We start from the raw sequence: 21,727 nt of genomic DNA, 5'->3' as shown, positions 1-21,727 counted from the left end.
TTACCATCTAACCCAGGCTTCCTCCACCTCGGCCCTCCAGATGTTTTTGGCCTACAACTCCCATGATCCCTAGCTAGCAGGACCAGTAGTCAGGGATGCTGGGATTTGTAGTCTCAAAAAACATCTGGATGGCCAAGGTTGAGGAAGCCTGATCTAGCCTGATGAAGAGTTCTGGAAAGCTCGAAAGCTTGTTCATGATCCTGTAACATTGATTGGCCCTACATATGGATTTTGGAACCAACAAATACGTTCGCCGTGGTTAATGCTAACAAGAGATGGAAGAGGGGGGTCCCATGCAAGCCCCCCCATGTCCCCGGACATGTCAGCTGCTCTTGAGATCTTTGCACGCCGAGTGAAGATGTCTGTAGAGAGATGTGTATTCAACTGAATGCACCAGGAAACTCTCCCTCTTAACCTGATAAGGCAGAGTTCCATCTAGCACAGAAGTTTCTATGTGGCTCAATTGAACACACTTAAAAACTCTGTTAGCACAGACTTTTGTGCTAATCTCTCAAGAGCATCTGGAAAACCCAAGGCAGGGGTTTCCATGTGTGCCCCTGCCCCATCTAACCCTTTGCCTGGATATGGCTCATGACGTAAGCCATTCTAAACGGTCTAAAGGGAACAAGAAAATCCTTTACCCAACAACGATAATTCTGCATCAAGTTGAGCCGCACAGCTTGGATAGTACCATCGTAGCAGCCAGTGTAGATCTGAAAAAGAGAAACTGATCTAAATGGCAACAAAATTAAAGCATACAAGGAAAACTAACATGCTAAATGTATCAATCAATGCTGATAAATTTATAAAGTCATCCTGAGCTGAACATTCCTGATTTGATCTGCAGGAGTTTACAAAACGGGGTGTGTGTGTGTGTGTTATTTTTTGGATTTGTTATTCTTTCAAAGAATCTGTACACATGATAAAAAAGGGACAATATTAAATCGCTTTCAGTTTTAATAGTTATGAAAAAGCAACAGCTGTTTTACAGTATAGTCACATTACATGTGCATTTAACTTGTGCAAATTCAATTGTATGTGCTCAGCTCCAGCTTGTAGTTTTCTGTGTAGCAAGACTGCTTTCCTTCTTCTCTGGGGTGCTGCGGCAGCAACCCACTTTCCTCAGGTGTGACAACCAATGGGGAAGGGGTGGGCTGGGCTGAGACAAAGTCAGAGGGGAGGCAGACAGAGAAAGAGATGCAGGCAGAAGAAAAAGGCTACAACGGAACTGCAGCTTTTGCCTGTGACTCTTTGTCTGTCTTCCTCTGATCAAAAATCCAGAGAGTGCTGCTGCCAGTCAAAGCAGACAATACAGGCTACATGGTCAAATAATCTGCCCTGGAATAAAGCAGGACAGCTTTGTACACTCCCAAAGACAGCTACAGGTGTACGCTTGCATTCTTTCAGGTGGAAGTGTCTCATGAGGCACTGCTTGGGAAGTCTTCTGACATTTGAGGGTTTTTGGTGGGGGTGGGTGCTTAAAAGCCCTATCGTTTCATAGCAGCACCAGTCCTGTGGAGAATGAGGTGCTCCTCCCACCAGAATGAACCAAGTATGTAGTTAGTTTACAAAGTACCACCCACAAAGCAAATGAGAAGCAGGAGCCACTCCTGGATAACCGCAACCATGGATAGAGAAGCACTATTTTATGGAAATTGAGGTATTCGTTACCATGCTCTTGTGAATGGTCATGCACATAATCATATCCGAGTGTCCTCCGTAGACTTGCAAACGATCATGGGACTTGGGACAAGAAAAGAGAAAGAAAAATGTTGTATTTGAATAAGCTGAGAGTTCAGCATTCATTTTTTAAAAAATGCAGCTTATAAGGAGAAGATGCATGAACATTATGATGAGCTTCTACCTCCTGGGGTGTCCCATGCCCCACAACTGTACCTCACTCTTTCTATAAAATGCTGCTGCCTTCTGGCAACATGAGGGTGAATGAATTAGAGTTTTTAAACAATGGAAGGCATCTGACTATCTGGGAAACCTCACAAACCTTTTGAGGAGGAGGAGGAGGAGTTTGGATTTGATATCCCGCTTTATCACTACCTGAAGGAGTCTCAAAGCGGCTAACATTCTCCTTTCCCTTCCTCCCCCACAACAAACACTCTGTGAGGTGAGTGAGGCTGAGAGACTTCAGAGAAGTGTGACTGGCCCAAGGTCACCCAGCAGCTGCATGTGGAGGAGCGGGCCACGAACCCGGTTCACCAGATTACGAGTCTACCGCTCTTAACCACTACACCACACTGGCTCTCATGACAAACTTGTAACACAAACCTAAGAATAAAGATGCATCTAGTGAAGGATTGTGCTGCAATCTCACTTGCAGAGGGTTTGATGCAGTGGGCAGGAACAGGTCATGCAGCAACTGCACAACTTTTGCAGGACTTCCTAATTGCTAAAGCCCAGCATGGAACTACAAGGGATGTTCCAAATTACATCTCACCAAGCCGAAAACTGTCTGGGTTGTATTCCACACAGCGCTAAGGAGAGTGTCCCGACAGGGCCAGTATTTCTGCCTACCCAACAGAATTATCTCCCCTCTCCTCCTCCCGTGTGCTGTTCTCGAAGTTCTCCTGACTCTCTGGAGCAGATTTGGAGAGGGCAGGGGGGCAGGAGAGAGGGGAAAGTCCTGTCGTGCTGGATTCCACTAGGAGAGGAAGAGGTTTCAGCAAAAGCAAAGGACATCACTCCCCACCTGCTGCCAGCAGTGATATGTCACCACAAACAATAGAAATGAGAATAAGTATCTTCTTTTTTTACCTGTAGCTCATAAACACGAACACATTTGTCCAGGCAAGCTGTTAACATCACTTTACCCAGGATGTTCACAACTGTCACTGCATGGTTGTGTCCTTTATAAATCCGCACCAGCTCTCCAGTCTGCAACAAGATAATCCACACTAAATAAGTGGATATGCAAGTGGTCAGCATGTAGACTTAATTGCATTATTTCATCGCAATACAAAGCATGTCTTTTCAGAAGTAACTCCTAATTAATTCTACAGGCTTACTCCCAGGTAAGTAAGCTTACGATTGCAGCTTAATTTTTTTATTTCTACAAAACACGCCTTCCTCAACAGAGCCCAGGGTGATGCACAAAAGATGACAAACAACAAAATAAATCAACAATTAATACTCATCAAAAACTAAAAAAAACAACCTGCAACAACTCACTAAAATACAGAAGTGGTTTGCCAAACAATATCAAGGGTTATAGCATCTCCCTAGCAGAGGACAAGATATGATTATCAAGCCTTTATTTTACTATCCTACTAAGGTGGGTTCTCATATAACTTTGCACAAAACACACAGCACACACACTGCTGGTGGTAAAAAACTCTGCTTCCCTTAAGTTTAGAACAATGTCTTAAACCCTCTGGGGGAACCATGGCTATTTGTACACCCTTTTCAACTGACATACTTTGCCATGTGTCTTGTACTCCAGTACAAAAATTTAGCGTGAGAAGATACCCTTAGGCTGCAATCCTCTGGAAATAAGTCTCAACGGGACTTTACTTTTAAGTAGACATGGTTAGGATTGCACTGTAAGACGGCTAGATATCCCTTTAGGAAATCTGCAGAAGTGGTTAAGAATTTGTTTTCATTAAAGTAGCGTTACAACATTTTTGTATCTGCAAAGTAAATTATTTCATCAAAAGCGAGGAAGTCTGAAATGCTTCCTGATCCAAGATTCAAATGGAGTGGCATTTGCTCAATTTTAACCATATAAGCAACTTACATGTATATTGTGGGCATGGACAGACTGGTCACTGGAACCACTGAAGACCAGATCATTCACAACCTTTGAAGAGACAACCAGACAGACAGATTATCCACAACACTTCATCAACAGATAATGGCTTTCTTTCACCCACACTCTCTTTCACAATTAAGGGCTACTGTGACAATCCAATTCAATATGTCACATTGAAAAATGCATTAGAAAGGCTGACAGAGGACCAGTTGGGGGTGAGTTGAATTGGGTTCAAATCCCAAATTCAGTGGGGAGCTTTTTGACAAATTACTGCATTTCCGTTTCAGCTCCTTATCAGGGTTATCTATCTAATCTAATCTATCTATCTATCTATATTATTTAACCTTGTGGTATTTTTTTGTTATGTTTTGCTTTTTACTCTACAAAGTTGTTATTGTACTTCGCCAGATCTTAACCTATTACAGTATTTGTAAGAATGGATTCGAAATATCACTGAATTTGTCCATGGCAAATCTGTGTTTATATGCAAGTTGTTCATATGTCACAAGTTTGTAGAAGTCTTCAATCCAATTGTAGAAGGGAGCTGCATTTTTATTTTTCCAATTCATCAGTATCAGTCTTTTGACTGCAGTAAGGGCACAAAGAGTCTACTTATATTGCCCTTTTGTAAGGTTCCACATGCTGGGTATATAATTCAAAAGGATAGTTTGCTCTGTAAATGATCTGTGCAGTTCTGTTGATAATTTCAGTTAATGTCTGCCAAAAATCTTTCATTATAGGACAATGAAAAAACATACATTTTAGAGAAGCATTATCCCTATTGCATCTCCAACAGTTAGATACCTAAGATAGCTCTTTTTCAAATAAACGTAATGGGGTCCAGTATATTCTAAATATTACTCTTTGTTGCATCATTATTTATAACTAAAAGCAATCAACAACTTTCAAAGGCTGCCACGATAAAGGAGAGCATAATATTCACTCTGACACTCAGAGATGGTCATCATCATCACCACTTTATACAGCACAATCAAACAACAGAAGGCCAACAAGGTAAATGGTGCAAGTCAAGGCTGAAGGAAACTGTGGCATTTTCACATAGCAGGCAAAGAGGAAGGACTGTATTTTTGCAATGTTGTACTGGACAGCTACACAGCATGGCAACAGACTGAATATGATGGCCAAACGAAGTAAGCCTACCCCAAGGCTTTGTGCCTGAGCAAAAGGGTGGGTGGTGATGTTGTCAATGGACACTGAGCTTATAAAAGGGGAGCAAGGCTTAGAAGGAAAGGTGAGGGGTATTGGGGGATGGCAAACTTGCATCCATGCAGAAATATTGGATAGTCTGTTGTGGATTATGGATTATAGAGGTAGAACTGGGTTTCGGCAGCTTACCAGTGGTACCAAAAACAGTGGAATTTGATGAACTCACCAAGGACAATGGAGAGACACAGAGAGAGAGAGAGATGTAGAGACATGAAAAAAGATTCCCGAGAGAGCCCAAATGAGATGGAGCAGGTTGAGCAAAGCAAGAGCTCTCTGGAAATGCTGAATGAGTGGTAAATCACATGCTATATTCCTAATTATAAACATCTGGAAAGGAGGGAAGTTCTTTTACAAGCTCTGAACTGTTGTCAAGAAGCAGAGAACTTGCAAGAGAAGTCTGCCCACACAGAGCGTTCCTTTCAAGTTACTTGCCTTCATACAGAGCACCGTTTTGCTATGACCTTCAAGGGTTCGAAGCAACAAACCATTCCGGGCATCTCGCACACTGATTGTACAATCGTAGGATCCCACAATCAGCAACCTCCGTGCTCCTTCCTGAGCTGTGGCAAGACAACTGATTGCCCTAGGAGCATGGCACTCAAAGTTATCAAGCGGTTTGTTATTCTGGAAAAGAAAGCACACACCACACATACACACAAAGTAGGAACACAGTCAATGTTTCCTTACTAATCCAACTACATACTAAGACAGAACTATCCAGAGAACACACTGGAAATGCCACACCTCCTCAAATTTTCTTAAAAAAAAAAAAAAGATTAAGGATACTGGTTTTGCTCTGAAGTCGCTGATGCTTTATTTGCTTTGAATTTTCTGTATGCTTTTATGGGGTGGATTTAGCTAAGAAACAGAATTTTCTTAGCTGTCAGTCCTACCCACTGACCTTGGAGTATGTCCCACAGAACTTAATGGGCCTGAATTCTAGGTACAGGACTGCACTGTCAGAGAATCTATGGACTCTTTCCATGGCTTGTTTTGCATGGCATGTATGCTTGGTTTCTGCTTTACTTTTGCAGCCACAGAAGTCAAGTTGCACTCAAAACCCTAGTTGCCCTATTCATCTTACCATGAGTACTGTTTCATAATTATGTTGCTAGGGCTGCTTATATAATTATTTTTAAATGTTTCAGAATAAAATGCTTCTCTGTAAAATGACTTTCAGAAATCAGTTTCAGAAATACGGCGCAAGAAAAATATATGAAGCCAGTGAGATTTACACACAGGCCGGATCTTAAGGACTGGTTTTCTTAGAAGCCAAACAATGCCATGGTTTAGTGCTAAATGAATGGACTTAGTCATTTCCTGGGCTTGTGACACCTCCACCCACCCCTGGCCAAGGAGAAGGAGCTCAGAAGTTTTTGCATTCCCTTAGCCATTTTTTTCTATGTTATCTAAACCAGGGATAATAGTTTAACACCAAAATGAAATTAGCCATAGTTAGTGCATATGCACAATGCCCAGTTCAGATTAAATGACAAACTGAAGGTAAGCATATGGAAAAGCAAAAGCTTTTGGCAGTTCTCCAAAAGTCCACAGGAGGAGGATGTTCACATGAAACTGGGAGGCTAGGCTCATTCATGTAGCACTAGACCAGGGATAGTGCTCTCCAAATGATGTTGGGACTCCAGCTCCCATTAGCGCCAGCTAGCATGGCCCATGGTCAGGGATGATGGTAGCTGTAGTCCAGGAACCTCTGGAGAGCATCATGATGGCTATGCCTGTGCTTGATCATGGTCCAGCATTGTGAACCAGTGTGGTGTAGTGGTTAGAGTGTTGGATTATGACCTGGGAGACAAGGGTTCAAATCCGTACTCAGCTATGAAGTTCACTGGATGACCTTGAGACAGCCAGTTTCTCAGGCTAACCTACTTCACAGGGTTGTCGTGAAGATAAAATGGAGAATAGGGAGAACTATGAGCTCCTTGGAGATAAGGGGGGATATAAATGTAAATAATAATAATAATAATAATAATAATAATAATAATAATAATAATAATAATAATAACAGCACTGTATCCAAATGCTGCAAATGACTATTACCAAAATATTACCATAAAATAAAATTTCTAGTTTTGCATATACAAAAGAACATGGTAAATGTTTGTCCTGACGTCCGTGTGCATTTGTGCTGAGAGAAAACCACCAAAGCTAATTGCACCTGAGAGCAGGTACAGATTACACACATTCTGAAATACCTTCCACTTCCGTGTAGTATATTTCAATTAGAGTATGAAGTGGAGAATCACAGAAGATACTATCAGCTCCTTCTATGACTGCAAGATTCAGCTTAAGGAACCCCTGAAATCTTTGCAAAGTCCCCAAATCTAGCACTGCTCAAGTGACTGGACAGCAGTGCGAGCAGCTATTTATGAGTGCAAATAACTCAACATCGGCACAGGTTCTAATGGAATATACCCCTCTTGTACCGACCTTTATATTGAAAGTGGCCACGCTGCCATTAGCAAGTCCGGCATAAAGAATTCTCCATCTACTGTGCAGACAGAGTATACGATCGTCCAATTTAATTTGATCCACAAGTTCCCTAGTCTAGTAGGAGGAAAACAACTGTTAGTATACAACTGATATTTTCACCATCATCTTTCAATAAGTGAACCTAAAGAAGAAACTGAGAAACTAGCTTTATTTACAAATCATTTTAGTTATGAGAGGCTCTTCCAGTTTGGAAGCAAGGAAACAAGCCTTTGGCTCGTATGACACAAGGCTACAGGCCCTCACTCCAAACGGCCCTCTGGTAATCAGTGGATGAAGTAAAAACCTAAAATGTGGACTTAATTGCACAAAGATTGCCTTTTTATGTGGAATTCTATATAATCTGGTTCACTAAAACATGCACATTTCAGTCTTCTTTTAAGTTGTCGTCACATCTGTAACCCCCTCCTAAGATATAATTGGCTTGAGTGAATACTTACTTTGATGTTGTAACAATTTATATTGTGGTCACTGGAGCCCGAATAGAGCACTGCATTCTTTCCTGTTGTCTGAGTCACCAGGATGCAGTTCACTTTTGAGGTGTGCCCTTCAAAGACACCAACACACTTCCTGCTCTGTGAGAGGCAGAGAGTTACAAGGTTTAATTAACCAAATCATCATCATCATCATCATTTGATTTGTATGCCGCCTTTCCACAGTTGAAACTATGCTGAAGGCGGCTTACAATTTGACAAGAATTACATAATTACAAACATAACAGAAGTCATAAACAATAAATAAAACACATCAAAAAGTACACAACCAAATGGAAATAATTTCCATGTAAATCATAAGATCTAAAACTAAAGATACAATAATAATATCAATAACAGCAACAAGCTCTCTCAACTCCCCGTAAACAATACTCCAGCCCAAGAATCTGTTCAACAGCCTCAGCCTTTGTAGCTGGAGTCAGTCAGCACTCCACTCTCCCAGGCCAAATGGGAAAGGGCCAGCAAGGCAGGGTGCAGGTCTTCCAGAGCTCACAGCCAAGACGGTCTCGTTTAAAACACCACAGATAAAAATTAAAAACAATTTAAAAGAGGAGCCCTCTCTGCTGAGCAGCAGCCGCAGTGTGAAGCCTGTGAAGCCCTGCCCCAAGCCAGGTGGAAGGAGGCAAGGGGTGGGGCCCTAAGATAGCAAACTGGGGTACCACCCAACCACTGTGGCTTCCAAACCAATCGTCTACAGTGGTGCCTCGCAAGACGAAAAGAATCCATTCCGGGAGTCTTTTCGTCTTGTGGTTTTTTCGTCTTGCGAAGCAAGCCCATTGACGGAGTAGCGCTATTAGCGCTATTGACATTTTAAGAACTAAAAACGGCTTTTTAAGGGGGGGGATTAGCGGTTTTGCTGCTAAAATGCTTAGCGATTCAGAATAAGGGGTTTTGGAGCAAAAAAAAAATTCAATTTTTTTCGTCATTTTTCGTCTTGCGAAGCAAGCCCATAGGGAAATTCGTCTTGCGAAGCTCCTCTGCAGACGGAAAACCCTTTCGTCTTGCGGGTTTTCCGTCTTGCGAGGCATTCGTCTTGCGGGGCACCACTGTATTTCCTGCTTATGTGCATTTAGACTCGTGAAAAGAAGCATGTGGCAAGGGCACATGACAGCCGTGCACACAGACCTCCAAGTTGCACGCAGGTATTTGTAACATGCAGCCATTCAAGCACAAGCCTGTTAACTGCATAGCTTATCAGAGGCTGGTCCGAGAGATGGACATCTCAGACTGCTTTTTAGTCTTGTGCTTTATGAAAGACGAATGTCATTGCTTCAGCCATCTCCCTATCTCCATGTTAAGGAAGTTAACATGGAAAATGGAATTCAGCGTTCAGCCCTTTTGCCAGGCTCAAATTACTGACCTAGTGGACAGGAAGCTGCTGTATGCTGCAACAGATCATTGGTCCATTCAGCTCAATACTGTCTGCAACGTCCGGCAGCAGCTCTCCAGAGTTTCAGACAGGACATTCCCTTCTAAATGTTCTATCAGTATATTTTGTTGCACCACATTAACAGTTTTGGATCTTAACTCACTGGCAAAAATCCCCTTTCCCAAGGAGGAAGCTAGGTATCACAAAATTTGCTAAAAGGTATTCATTTTACACTTCTTTCACACACTTCTCACAGACTCCTTCCCCCATCTCAAATCTTGATGCCATTTTGCTCTGCTTTAGTTGTATTTATCTGATCTGAGCCGTGCTCATTTCTCAATAGTTTCAGTTGCTGACTGTTGCTTCAATAGAACTTAAGGTGGGGGGGAGTGACTGCAAACTCAGAAGGCAGCGAGACACTCCACAGCCAGCCTCCTATACAGTCTACTTACCACCAAGTTATATGCATGGATGGTTTTGTCTGCTGAGCAGGTGTACAACAAATTCCCAAAAATCTGAATCGCATTCACTGAAGCCGAATGACCCTCAAAGGCCCCTTCCGTAGGTTCTTCCTCTTCGCCTGGCTCTGAGGAGACTTCTGTCAAATGCAATTGTCAAAGCCTTCCGTTAACTAAACATACTGCTCATAACACCATGGTAAAAGAAAACTGAAAGAGGAAAGAAAGAAAACATCCACTCAAAACTACCAGGTGCTGAACCAATGAACGGTATCTCACTATAGCAAAACCAACCAACCAACCAGCAATAGAATAATAATAAACCCAACATATTGTAACTGTAAAAAGCTCCTTGACTGAAGGAATAAGAAAGGAAGTCAAGTTGTAAGCTAGGGTGGGTGAGGAAATCACAATATGAAATGAGCTACCTCATAAGTAAATCTAAACAAGTCTTTGGCTTAAGAACACATTAGGAATAAGCTGAGCTCGACTCTTAGCAAGATGGAGGCACTGTGGGTGAACCTGTTTCTGAGAAATTGATTAAACAAGCATGTTTTTAGCAGGCACCAAAAAGTATACAGTGGAGGTGCCTGCTCGACTATAGCTCCCATTTTCCGCAACCACTGGCCATATTGACTGAAGCAGAGTATTAATATCTGTTGTTGTGTGCTTTTAAGCAAGCTTTCTGGGTTTGGAGTCATGTTTGGGAACACAGATGATGCTATAGCACTCCATATTGCAAAGAGCTGCTCAACTCTCTCCCACCTCCCCACAAAGCCCATGTGCTTATTTTTCCATTAGAAAATATATATATACCTGATGAATTTTTTGATCCTCTTATTGAAGATATGGACGTTTGAGTCTCAGCCACACTACAGAAGATAGAGAATGCCACGGCTATTACAGAATGCTACCACAAAAGGACATTAATTTAAAATGCTTGGCTACAAGGCCTTGTAGGGAAAATGTGTATAGGGAAAAGGAACATAGCTGATCACCAGGACAATGAAGCAGCAATCACAAAGCACTCTGTGACACTAAGTTTCCATTCTCCAATAATTATTTTTCAATTATTTAAATGTACTTCAGTATGGAAAATTTCCTGCAATCTCTTTTACAGTATTTATAAACCACTTCCCTGTTCAAAGGTTCCTGAGGCAATGAACGAACTCAAAATAGAGAAGCTATAACATCACTAAGCGTACATCATAAACAGATTTTTTAAAAACAAAGTAGCTCACGGATACACAATCAATGTACACACAGAGAGTTGGGTCCAACAAAGTCACCGTGTTCGTGCAAGGAATTCTGCTTGCATCATGGAACTTCCCATTGCTTCTTCTCCCCCCCCCCCCGCCTCTAAAGGGTTGTAGGGGCCCTCAGAACAAATTTGGGGGCATGGGGTGAGGGAGAGGAAGTTCTGTTGCATAAGTGTAAGTCCTTGCAGAAATGGGACAACTTCCCTGGATATAACACCTGTTTTCCAGCTTACCTTCTACCAATGCCATCCTTATAGTTTGTTCCAATCTCGCTGGTAGAGCTCACTTCATCGTAGCCAGACCGAGACGCCTCTCTCAGAAGCTGCTCTGAGGAACTCAGCGCATCCCTCTTAGAAGGGCTGTCTGGTTTTTCATCCCCCGATTCTGATGAACTGATGGCAACCACTTCCAGAGGAGATTTGGGGACTTCCACAAATTCCAGAGACGTGTCACTCTCATTCTCGTCTTTCTTCCGCTTTCCTTCCTGAGCAGCCTCCGCATCCTCTTGCTTTGGAGGGGTGGATGTTGTAACTTTGCCCCCTCTGGTCCCCTTTACCATCTTGACTTTCCTTAAAGGCTTCGTGTCACTTACATCCTGCTCTGTATCGCTGTTCTCAGGGACATGGGCTGCTCGCAGTGCTTTCTTCTTCTTCAACTTCTTCTTTTTCTTGCTCATTTTGCTCTCCACGGAGACCAGTGCAGAAACCGCCATCTGCTCCATTGCCTGTCTGGCATCTTCATCCGCAGGCAGTTCAGGGGGAAAGGTTGGGCTCTGAAAGGAGCTACTGCACTGTTCTACAACTGTGTTGTCTGGTGGGATTTTGTTTTCTTCTGCCTTCTCTGCCAAGAGCGATGGTGAATAGCTGGGGGAAGACCTGGCCCTTCCCTTATCTGGAACAGGTTTCTGCATATCTTGATTAGACTCTTGGAAATCAATAAGTGCAGACAAAGACATGGTAGCAGAGATAACTGGGTATAGCAAAGGTTGTTGGCTCGTATTCCCTGAAGAAGACAAAATAGCCCTTTTCAATTTGAGATGGCCAATTAGGCATTCGTGAATCCCAGCCTTAGTCATATGTGGCTTTAAGTGGTAACTTACAGAGCATCCCAGATGTACAAACTATTAATCAACATGGTTGCCTCCGTATAAACACCCTGATAGCTCATGTAATCTAGTGTCAAACACTGGACTGCAACCCGAAAGACTTTGGGTTCCAACCTCTTTCTGTGAGAACTTGCAAGGTCTTGCTCTCTAACCTACACCTGCATCAGGGATCAGGAACCTGCAGCCTCCCAGATGCTGTTGACTATCATCCCTGATCATTGGCCATGTGAGAGTGCCACAGTTCCCCATCCCTGAACCACTCTATAGGATTGTTCCAATGATGTAATTAAGAAGCATACTTTGGAGATGACAAGCCAATAGGCCTCTTGACAGACCATACGCTCAGAGTTTTGTGCACCACTGGCATGTCTCTGGGCTGACTAGGAAATTCTGGGGCACACACATAGATAATAATAAATACTATGAGTGGGCATTGGTTTTGTTTGTTACTATGTTAGGTATTTTGTGTTTTTCCATTGCAAACTGCCCTGTGATCCATGGATGGAGGGCGGTATAGAAATTAAACAAACAAACAATATTAATAGACAGAATTATCACCTGCAGAAGACAACATACCATTCTGAAACAGAGCTTCTCCCTGTGAAGAACATGGAAACCTCTGTTCAGGAATATTCATGCTCTCCTCTCTAGGCTTTGGAGATGCAGGTTCTTGCTTGATTTGAACAGATGAATCCGGGATTGTGATGGCTCCAATGCCACCAGTGGTTTGGAATGTAGGTGGGGTGCTTGCATGGACAGGAGCTGCCAAAGGAACTGCAGGTATCTGGGCAGAGAGAGGTGAAGCAGATTCCAAAAGAGGAACAAGACCACCTGGATTAGCAATTAGATCCTGCGTTGGCTGAAGTTTGTTGTTTCTTTTTTCATTTGAGCCACTGGGTTGAAGTTGCTGCAGCTGTTCGGAAGGTTCATAGGTTTCTAAAGAGACAACATGGATGCATTTCACATTAAAATCTCTTAAACAAACAAGGCTTATGAGGGACAAGCTCTGCCCTGAATTTCCCTAAATCCAAGTTCACATATAACAGTAATCCAGGTTTCATTTTAACCATGGTCGGCTCAACAAGCCACAAGTATAGATAAACAAAAAAAACCCCTATGGCTCGTTTCTTCAAAGCTTGATTTGTTTTCCCACTGCTCTTATCTTTGTAACTCAGTGGGCATATAGGATAAGGTGGCCCAATGAACTATGGTTAAGCATGACTGCTGAGTTCAGGCATAATGCCAAACCATAGCTGAAGCAAGTCATGGTTTGTAATCCAACAATAAACAATGGCTTCACACAGTGGGCTGTTGACAGAAAAAATAGGGGCTGCTCTCCTTACCTGTTCATCCACTCTTGTGTTAACTGATACTCTATTATCAGTGAGCTGCCTCTTATTCCACTATCTATTTTCCTTGACTGTCAGTACCTCAGAGAATTTAAAGAACTCAGGGACCTTACATACCCATGTCTTGGGTAAATGCTACAGCAGGGACCTGAGGATCTCCAGAGGTTGTTTGACTACAACTTTCATCATCCCTGACCATTGATCACACTGGCTGAGACTGATGGGATGTGTAGTCCAACAACATCTGCAAAGCCACCCCTGCATTACAACATTCACCAAATCCTCTTTTCCTTTGTTTTTCCTTTAACTACTATTTGGAGAGACTCAAACTACAAGAGAAAATACGTTCTTACTATAGACACTTGGGACAGTTTCTGCTGCTATATTCCATGGTCCCAGCTGCTCACAAGCCTCTCTGCCTGAACTGCCAAGAGGTGGTCTCAGATTAGCATCATGGTTCTGCATTACTACTGGGCACCTTTAATAAAAACGGACTCCCAAAGCAATGCAAGGTCTGCTTAAAGTACCTTGCAATCCCTGCAGGATCTGAATTCTTTGGCTTCTCAAACTGCCCATTTCCACCGATATCTAGGAGACAAGAGAGATTCAGTCAGGTCCATCAGAATACATCCTTCTGAAATCTTCAGAGTTACAGCTGATGGCCTTCGAAACGTCAAAGTACCTGCTGTTTCAGTACAAGCAGTCGCTGGACTTCAATATAAGCTGCCTGCAGAGCAGCTCGAGCTGGCACAAGGCTCCCATCCACACAGTGCAAGGACTTACTCAATTCTTCTTCCCTCAGAGAAATAGACAACAACTGGTCTACCTGCGAACGCTCTGCAAGGGAAAGTAAGTTTCAAGATATGATACAGCCTGCTGCCACTTTTAGGACATTCAGAAGGTATTTGGCAAATGTCAGCTTTCTGAGACGCAGTTCATTAGAGTAAGTTGCCACATTGCTTCCTAGTGAAAGGAGATTGGAAGAGATGAGGTATCAAGCACAGTATTAAATGTGTACTTCTGTTTGATGAGCTTGGCATAGTCCACAAGTAATGGTCAGTCTTCCTTTATCAATCCAAGGAAGGCGCCACTCATGGGAGTTTGGCTTCAAGGGAGGAGAACAAAAATAATCAGAATTTGTTTGGTGGGCCTCCTAAAACATTTATTTTATTTTACTTTACAATATTTTCATTAATTTTAACTGTAACAAACATCACATATAGATAAACATTAATAAGAAAAAGTTTTAAAAAGAAAGTAATAAAAACTTCATTTATTTTATTTTATTCATGTTTATACATTCAATAAAATATCCAAAAGTGGGATTTTTGTAGTCTAGTCTCCTGACTTTTCTCTACCACCTCCCATAGTTCCGTTATTGCATGATTACTTTATGCATGTCCAAGTTATATTGTCCATCTAATTATATCTAATTTTTTCTTTTATCATAATAATGCAAATGTTTCTTAAAATCCTGCTGATGTATCAACTTGTATTACAGTGCTTTGATATACATATAATAAAAACTTCCCATTTGTTTTTAAATTTGTTATTATCCTGATTTCTGAGTTTCTCTGTTAATTTAGCCAGTTCCACATATTCCATTAACTTAATTTGCCAATCTTTTTTGGGGGGGATCCTTTCCTATTTCTAGCATTGGGCTGTTGTCGCATACATGATGAGATATTATTATTATTATTATTATTATTATTATTATTATTAGGTATCTCCTTTCCTAGAATTCCTAATAAAAAGACTTCAGGCTTTTTAACAAAAGTTATTTTAAAGTTTTTTCAACTCATTATATATCATTTCCCAAAAGTTTTTTATTACTTTACATTGCCACCACATATGATAAAACATACGTTCTACTTCTTTACATTTCCAGCATTTCCCCCCTCCTGATTTGTACATTTGTGCTAATTTAACTGGTGTTAAATACCACCTATACATCGTTTTCATTTAATTTTCTTTTATCAATGTACAAGCTGTAAATTTCAAAACATTTCCCCAAAAATCCCATTCTGACATTTGGATGTTATCTCCCACATCCTTTGCCCACTTTATCATTACACATTTGACTGGCCTCCTAAAACATTTAGACTGGGGAAAAATAATGCAGTGCCAACTAATTTATCACTGTGACCCACCTTTTTTGCCTTTAATCTTTCTTCTTTTATTCTTTCTTTCTAGACTTGGAATTTCAGGAGAGGATCCCTCCTGCAAATTAAACATATATTTTTGTTAGCTAAACTAGCACATAACACAATTTTGTAGATGTTCCAAGACACAAATTGTGTACCAAGCCTATTTGAGGCAGAAGTGTTTGAACACACAGGAGACACAATTGGTTGGATTCAACCTATAGGCTGGATTTTGGCTCCAGTGAAATCAAAGGGACAAGTTAGACACAATTTAAGTTAGGCCCCGCAGAACCTAACGCGAAATAAACATACAGTATATTCCTGCCCTGCAAGGGGTTGGACTAGATGACCCTTGGGTCCCTTTCAACTCCGTAAGATTCTATGCATTTCCACTGAGGTGTCAATTTTGTTTTTGAATAGTAACCGAATCCTGCACACAGTCCTCTTGATCATACATCCACTTAACAGGCATTAAGTGGACATATTCTAGCCTGGCATAATTGCTCAAGGAAGGTGTTGAAGCCAATGAGGGGTGTGGCCTAGGGAGAGTTCTAGGGGCCAGATGAAGGCCGCATATGGCCCCTCAGTTTCTCATTTCTGCTATGGACCAAAGAAGCTGCCATGACTAATTGTAATCGGCGGAATCAGCAACGTAGTTCTGCTAGCGCAAGGGTTACGATTTGCATAATGAAACCTCACATGCTGTCCCCAAATCTGCTCTGGAGGGTTCAGAAAACGCTAGAAAATATTTAGGGGACATACAAGGAAGAGGAGAGGGAGGTGAAGTTCTGTCACACAGCCAGAAGTCCTTGGTGCTAGTGGAAATAAGGCATTTGATATAAGAGAGGATGTGTCCGGGTATTTTTACACCCATGGCCGTTTTAAGATTCTGTCACAAGGTTTTAAATGCACAATGGATTCCATGAGTATCTGGGCCACTTACTCCGGTCGCTCTTCTTTTTTTGCCAATTCCCTGGCTGTCGTTCTGCTCGTTGCCCGATGTGTAGCTGCTGTCTGTAGCGGCCTCTAGAGTGCTGAATGCTGCGAGGGCTGAAGCCATACAGAACCTTTCCCCTGGACTCTCCAGCATGTCTTGAGTTTCAAGTGCTTGGGCCCTGTAGTCCGGGCTTCTTGGGCTTTGTCCTGCACTAAACGCTGTGAGTCTGTTCACATTAGGGGGAGACTGTAGGCTGAGCCTCCTTCCCCTGGAATCAGTCCTGTCAGACATGTACGGTGAGGAAGGGAGAGAAGAAGACTCTTGTTTCACACCAGCCACAGCAACTGCAAGCATCTGGGAGCCGTATGTTACATCCTCAGGGTTGGCAACCGAGCTCATTTGTTCATTTTCTTTGCTTGGGCCTTGACTGCTGAAAAAACTATAAACGGAGGTGGTCTTATCTACAGCCACACTGCTTTCGGAGAGACTACGTTTCCTAACGGTCCCAGGGGAGCCTAGAGATATCCCTTCCCAGTGGAAACCTTCAAGGCTGGTCAGGTCACCTTCTTCATCCAACTCAAGTTCCTCTTGTTCATTCTGGATGAGAGGAACCATCTCAATGCCAAACCTTAAAAAACAATAGTGATCGTGAAACACTCAGTAGTGAAAACTCTAACAAAAATAAAGGCTAACACAGAACTGTTAAGAATTAAGTTTCATGTATGGCTAGCTCTGCAATAGCAATGGTGCTGTGTTATTACCCAAAGATTTGAAATTCACAGTTGTCTTACCTTTTTGGTTCCTGAGTTCCTGAAGATCCACCAATCAGGGCAGCTCTTCAGGAAATCAGAACCCCAAATAACACTTTCAAATAGCAAGCAGCGACATAAGAACAGGTCAATGATATTTTCTCCAACACAGAAGGAAACTAGGAGGATACTGCAAAGGCAGTTTACCTCTGGCAAACGTAATTGTGATGGCAAAATTACATTGACTGCCTACATTAAACCAGTGGATCACCTTTCACTGAGAAGGGTGGAAGTGGAAGAGATTTGGTTAGTGTTCCACTGAAAATTTTAATTAAAAAAATTACATAGTTACAATACAAACTAACTAACATATCTGCAGCAGCTGCAGTTCCTCTTTAAAAGCTGGACATCTAGAACAACTGTAGCAAATCTGACTCACTGGGCTGAGAACGCTGCAGCTGCGCCTTGATCAGCTGGTTTAAAGGCAAAGATTGTATCTGTGAACCAAGATTTGGAGGCAGTTAACTGAAGGCAAACGGTGAGCTAGGCAGGGAGGAACCTATACTGTGGGAAATCTTGCATATAAATGTAAATAAAAATGTGAAACTGTTTCTTATTCTTACATCCCTTTTCCTAACCACATAATACCCCTTTAAAGCAAACTGTTAAGTCCTTCATGCATCTTCTCAACCAACAAATGTACAGGCTTATTTATTTGGTAAATGCATAGGCCACCCTAGGAGTTTTGCACCAAAGGGTGGCCTATACATTTGCTAAATGCATAGCTCTTTGATTACAATAGTTTCAAATCTGATTAAGACCACAAACCTGGGTAAACCTTTGCCAAGTTCTTGCTTCTTCTTTGTCACCTGCTGAATTACCTGCTCCCAGTTTACATTTCTTCGAGACACGCTAATAATCTGCCGCAAAGTAGGCTTGAGCCCTGATTCTTTCTCAGCTTCGCTCTTCCGGTGGCCGCTGACATTGCGAATGCGCCTTGCACTGTTCAGGTTGGGCTCAGGTAGATGTGAGCCAGTTTTGCTCTTCAAGTTGGTGCGCCACGTTAGGTCTCTTTGGAGAGAAGCTGGAAAGCCAAGTTTACTCAGTTCGGGAAGAAGAGGGCCAGAAGGCTGCCCTCCTGCATCTTTCTGCAGCTCGTGATTAGAATGAACTGCATAGCTTTCCTCTTCTGGAGCATCATTTGATTTAGTCATGCTTCCGTCACCATCCTCTTGCAGGGATGCTTTCAAGTCTGTTTCTAGGTCATCTTGAAAGTTGGATAGAGAGAGCGAGCCCATTTGGAATTTGGTATATTTGTTATCAGTATTCTTCAACTCTAATAGATAGCCACCTTTTTTAGTTGCCGTATGGTCAGGTTCAGCAAGATCACAAGTTGAGAAAGCATTAGAGTGAGTACTTTTGGTTCCTGTTCCATCTCCAGAGTTCTCATCCTCCAGTCCATCTTTCTGGGGCTCATGCATCTTCAGAGACAATCCTGGACCTTCAGTACTCCATTTGTCATTCCCATCAGTCTGAGTATCTCTACAAGGTATCAAGCAAGAGTTTTGGAAAGACTGGCTATACTCGAGTTCTTCTTTGGCATTTTTTAATGCTTCGTCTAGATTTTCAGTGCTGCTACGCACATGTGTGGTGCCTTTTAAACTGTTATGGCCATTACATTCATTACTCAGCTTGGATCCAGAGGAGGAGGAATTGTTAGCATCTAAATTTAGTGCATTTAGTTGGCTCTGGCTCTCTCCGGATGATGAGGATAACAAAAGCTGGACATGTTTCAAGAGATTCTTTGGGCTTCTTTTTTGAGAAGATGGCTTTATATCGGGAATAGCCAGAAGTGGGGACTTCAAAGATGGCATCCTGTTACCTTTGCCTTCAGCTTGGTCTGATTTTTTCTCACTGCTTAAGTCTACTGCCTTCTTACATGGTACAAGTTTCTTGGATGCCATTTTGTAATTGGGGGATGCTGAATAAGTCTCTTCCCATTTTTTCAGTTTGGGGTTATTGGTTTTAGGATCTGTGCATTTTGGAGACGATGGAGAGCATGACAGACGACCAGAATCTGCTTTCTCCAGAGTTGTAGCTACATTCTCATCACACAGTGGCTGCTGTTCTATCATTTTTAGAGAGGGATATGGAGCCCAGCGATTTGTTTTTTCTCGGGAAGGGCTGTTGCTCTTTCCATTGACTTTGGAGGTCTTGCTCTCTGGTTGCTCAGAAACACCAAAGTTTAGTAACCCATCTGAAGGAAGCTGATCACTAGTGAAATCCAAAGCACAATCCCTGTTGTCATTTTCATTAGCAAGGCCCATATAAGGCACCATAGAACTACTGTCTTGCCACTGCCATGCATATCTTTCTCTATTGTATTTATCCTGTGCACTTTTGCTTTTTAACCAGGAAGCATCCACACTATCTAACTGGGAACTATTGTTTGGAGCCCTGCTTTTTCCTAAATTCCACCCCCTTCCGTTTTGTCGACCAGGCTTCCAGTTTCCACCTGAATTTTTGGCTTGCCAGTAAGAAAATGTATTTTCTCCTTCGGAATTCCACTTGGAACTTCTTCCCCTGCCGCCATGGTGCCATCCTGGTATTCCTCCTCTGGCATTCTGATGCCAAGCACCTCCATTATTCCCATAGTTATGATAGCGATTTGGAGACACTCCAGTATTATTCTGATGCCACCCAGGTCGGCCTCTTTGCTTGCTCAGATGCCTGTTTGCATTCTTAGGATTTCTTGCAGGGTGTGTGAATTGGCCTTGCCTGGGATTTAAGAAACTGTCACCTTCCCAGTTCCACTCCCTCTGCGATGGTCCACAATGATATCTTGATGATGAATCGTAAGTGTCTCGGTCTTGATAAGTTCTTTCATCTTGTCTTCTTTGTAATCTCCTGTCACTGTTTTCTGTTTCATGGTTCACACAGCACACTTCACCTGCCCTATAAAGATAGAAGTATTTTAATCTGGAGACTAAATAACCTGTATTTTCACTCATTTGCAATAACAGTTAGTTTTCAAAAAAATAATTAGGCCTGATCTAAAATATCTCTGAACAATAGACCTGCATTTTGCCCCTGGTGTGCTGACCAAAGGCAAGCAGAGGCTGGAGATTTGTACTGCCGAGTGAGGTAAGCCTGAGATAGCCTTTCAATTAGTCAACCGGCAGAAATGTCATATACAAATCAGTCTCCACTGCTTCATCACCTAAATACAGCATAATTATGTTACAGTCATTCATTAAATGAAACAAGGATTAATTGCACACTGTCAATGTGACAATGATGGCAGTCCTATTGGTCACTCCCCCAATCTCAGAGGATAGCTATGGAAGGCAGAAAGGATCTCTGGGAGAAAGGATGTTTCTGTGCTGTTGAAGAATGAAGAAAATATTTCTTCTCCCATTTGGGATTATTCATCAGGGAGAGAGATGCCATATACCACATCAGCTTCACCGTCCACCTACTACATGATAGTGAACTGAAAAGTATATTGGAAGGATATAATGTTTTAAAATATTGTCTAAAAATAAGTTAAGTAACCAGTCCTCCTGAAGATGCAAATTCAACATCTGTGCTGTATGTAGACAGCTACCTTGCCTAGCTTCAGTGAAAGATTCTCTAGCTTCAGAAAAAAAGATTCAGTTTATATGCATTATATATAACGGGATTTTCTAAGACCACGTATTACAATGCTTGTGATTTGGCAATCTGCTGGCAGGTTGCCCAAAGGGCAGGATTTAAATTTGCCAGCAAAATACATAAAAAGGCTTATCACACATTCCAAGGAAAAATGCTTGCTTTTTCATAGCTAGCGCAATATTCCCAGCAACGTTAGGCCGAATTCCAGACCTACATTATCCTGCAAAAAAATCAAGAGGGCTATTTTTCCTTTCTCCCTGTAGGCCACTGGAGACATAAGGATAGGAAAATTTCACACTATGGCATCCATCTTCACAACCCCTGATCACGGGTATGCTTCAGGTTTCAAGTTCCAGATCCCTTTTTAACTCTGACAAGACTCAAATGCTCTAGTAGTTCCATAAATGGACTTCAATTATTATTGAATCTGTAGATCATTGCAACTTACAAGGAGAAAAGAAAGTCACGAGGACTGATAGATTTCCACCCACCCCCCATCACCTCTGCTCATGCTAGATCAAGAATGTGTGCTTAATACTTTCCTCCTCTGCCAAGTTCAATTCATTAAGAAGTTTCAAACATCCCCGACAAAGAATCCAAACAGAGGAATAGGGAAAAAATTTAACTTCTGCCAGCTAGAGAAATGTTCACTATGTTGAATGTTATTAGAAGAAAGCTGATTGATGTGGCTCACTTACAACACAAAGAGTG

General features: G+C 42.0%; 1 protein-coding gene across 7 annotated transcripts in view; it reads right to left on the bottom strand.

Annotated features, from left to right (window-relative positions):
- Positions 1-21,727, bottom strand: part of ZNF106 (zinc finger protein 106) — a 43,764-nt gene that overhangs the window by 5,340 nt on the left and 16,697 nt on the right. For 4 of the 7 annotated variants that reach the window (XM_083449630.1, XM_083449632.1, XM_083449631.1 and 1 more), the window contains exons 5-20: positions 18,191-20,317; positions 16,620-17,241; positions 15,683-15,752; positions 14,215-14,369; positions 14,060-14,120; positions 12,760-13,119; positions 11,312-12,080; positions 10,636-10,691; positions 9,814-9,959; positions 7,939-8,073; positions 7,439-7,555; positions 5,423-5,614; positions 3,749-3,811; positions 2,770-2,889; positions 1,672-1,743; positions 642-713 (exon numbers count right to left, since the gene is read on the bottom strand). In XM_083449630.1, the coding sequence (XP_083305756.1) occupies positions 642-713; positions 1,672-1,743; positions 2,770-2,889; positions 3,749-3,811; positions 5,423-5,614; positions 7,439-7,555; positions 7,939-8,073; positions 9,814-9,959; positions 10,636-10,691; positions 11,312-12,080; positions 12,760-13,119; positions 14,060-14,120; positions 14,215-14,369; positions 15,683-15,752; positions 16,620-17,241; positions 18,191-20,317 (5,137 nt within the window). Of the gene's footprint in view, positions 1-641; positions 912-1,569; positions 1,744-2,769; positions 2,890-3,748; positions 3,812-5,422; positions 5,615-7,438; positions 7,556-7,938; positions 8,074-8,531; positions 8,684-9,036; positions 10,030-10,635; positions 10,692-11,311; positions 12,081-12,759; positions 13,120-14,059; positions 14,121-14,214; positions 14,370-15,682; positions 15,753-16,619; positions 17,242-18,190; positions 20,318-21,727 lie in introns of those variants that run through there. The other 3 variants (XR_014513398.1, XR_014513400.1, XR_014513399.1) reach the window with 3 other exon arrangements.

This window comes from Podarcis tiliguerta, assembly GCF_965153285.1.
Source record: "Podarcis tiliguerta genome assembly, chromosome: 1".
Taxonomy (NCBI): Eukaryota; Metazoa; Chordata; class Lepidosauria; order Squamata; family Lacertidae; genus Podarcis; species Podarcis tiliguerta.
Note: the sequence above shows the minus strand (reverse complement) of the source record. Positions and strands in the feature narration are given on the sequence as shown.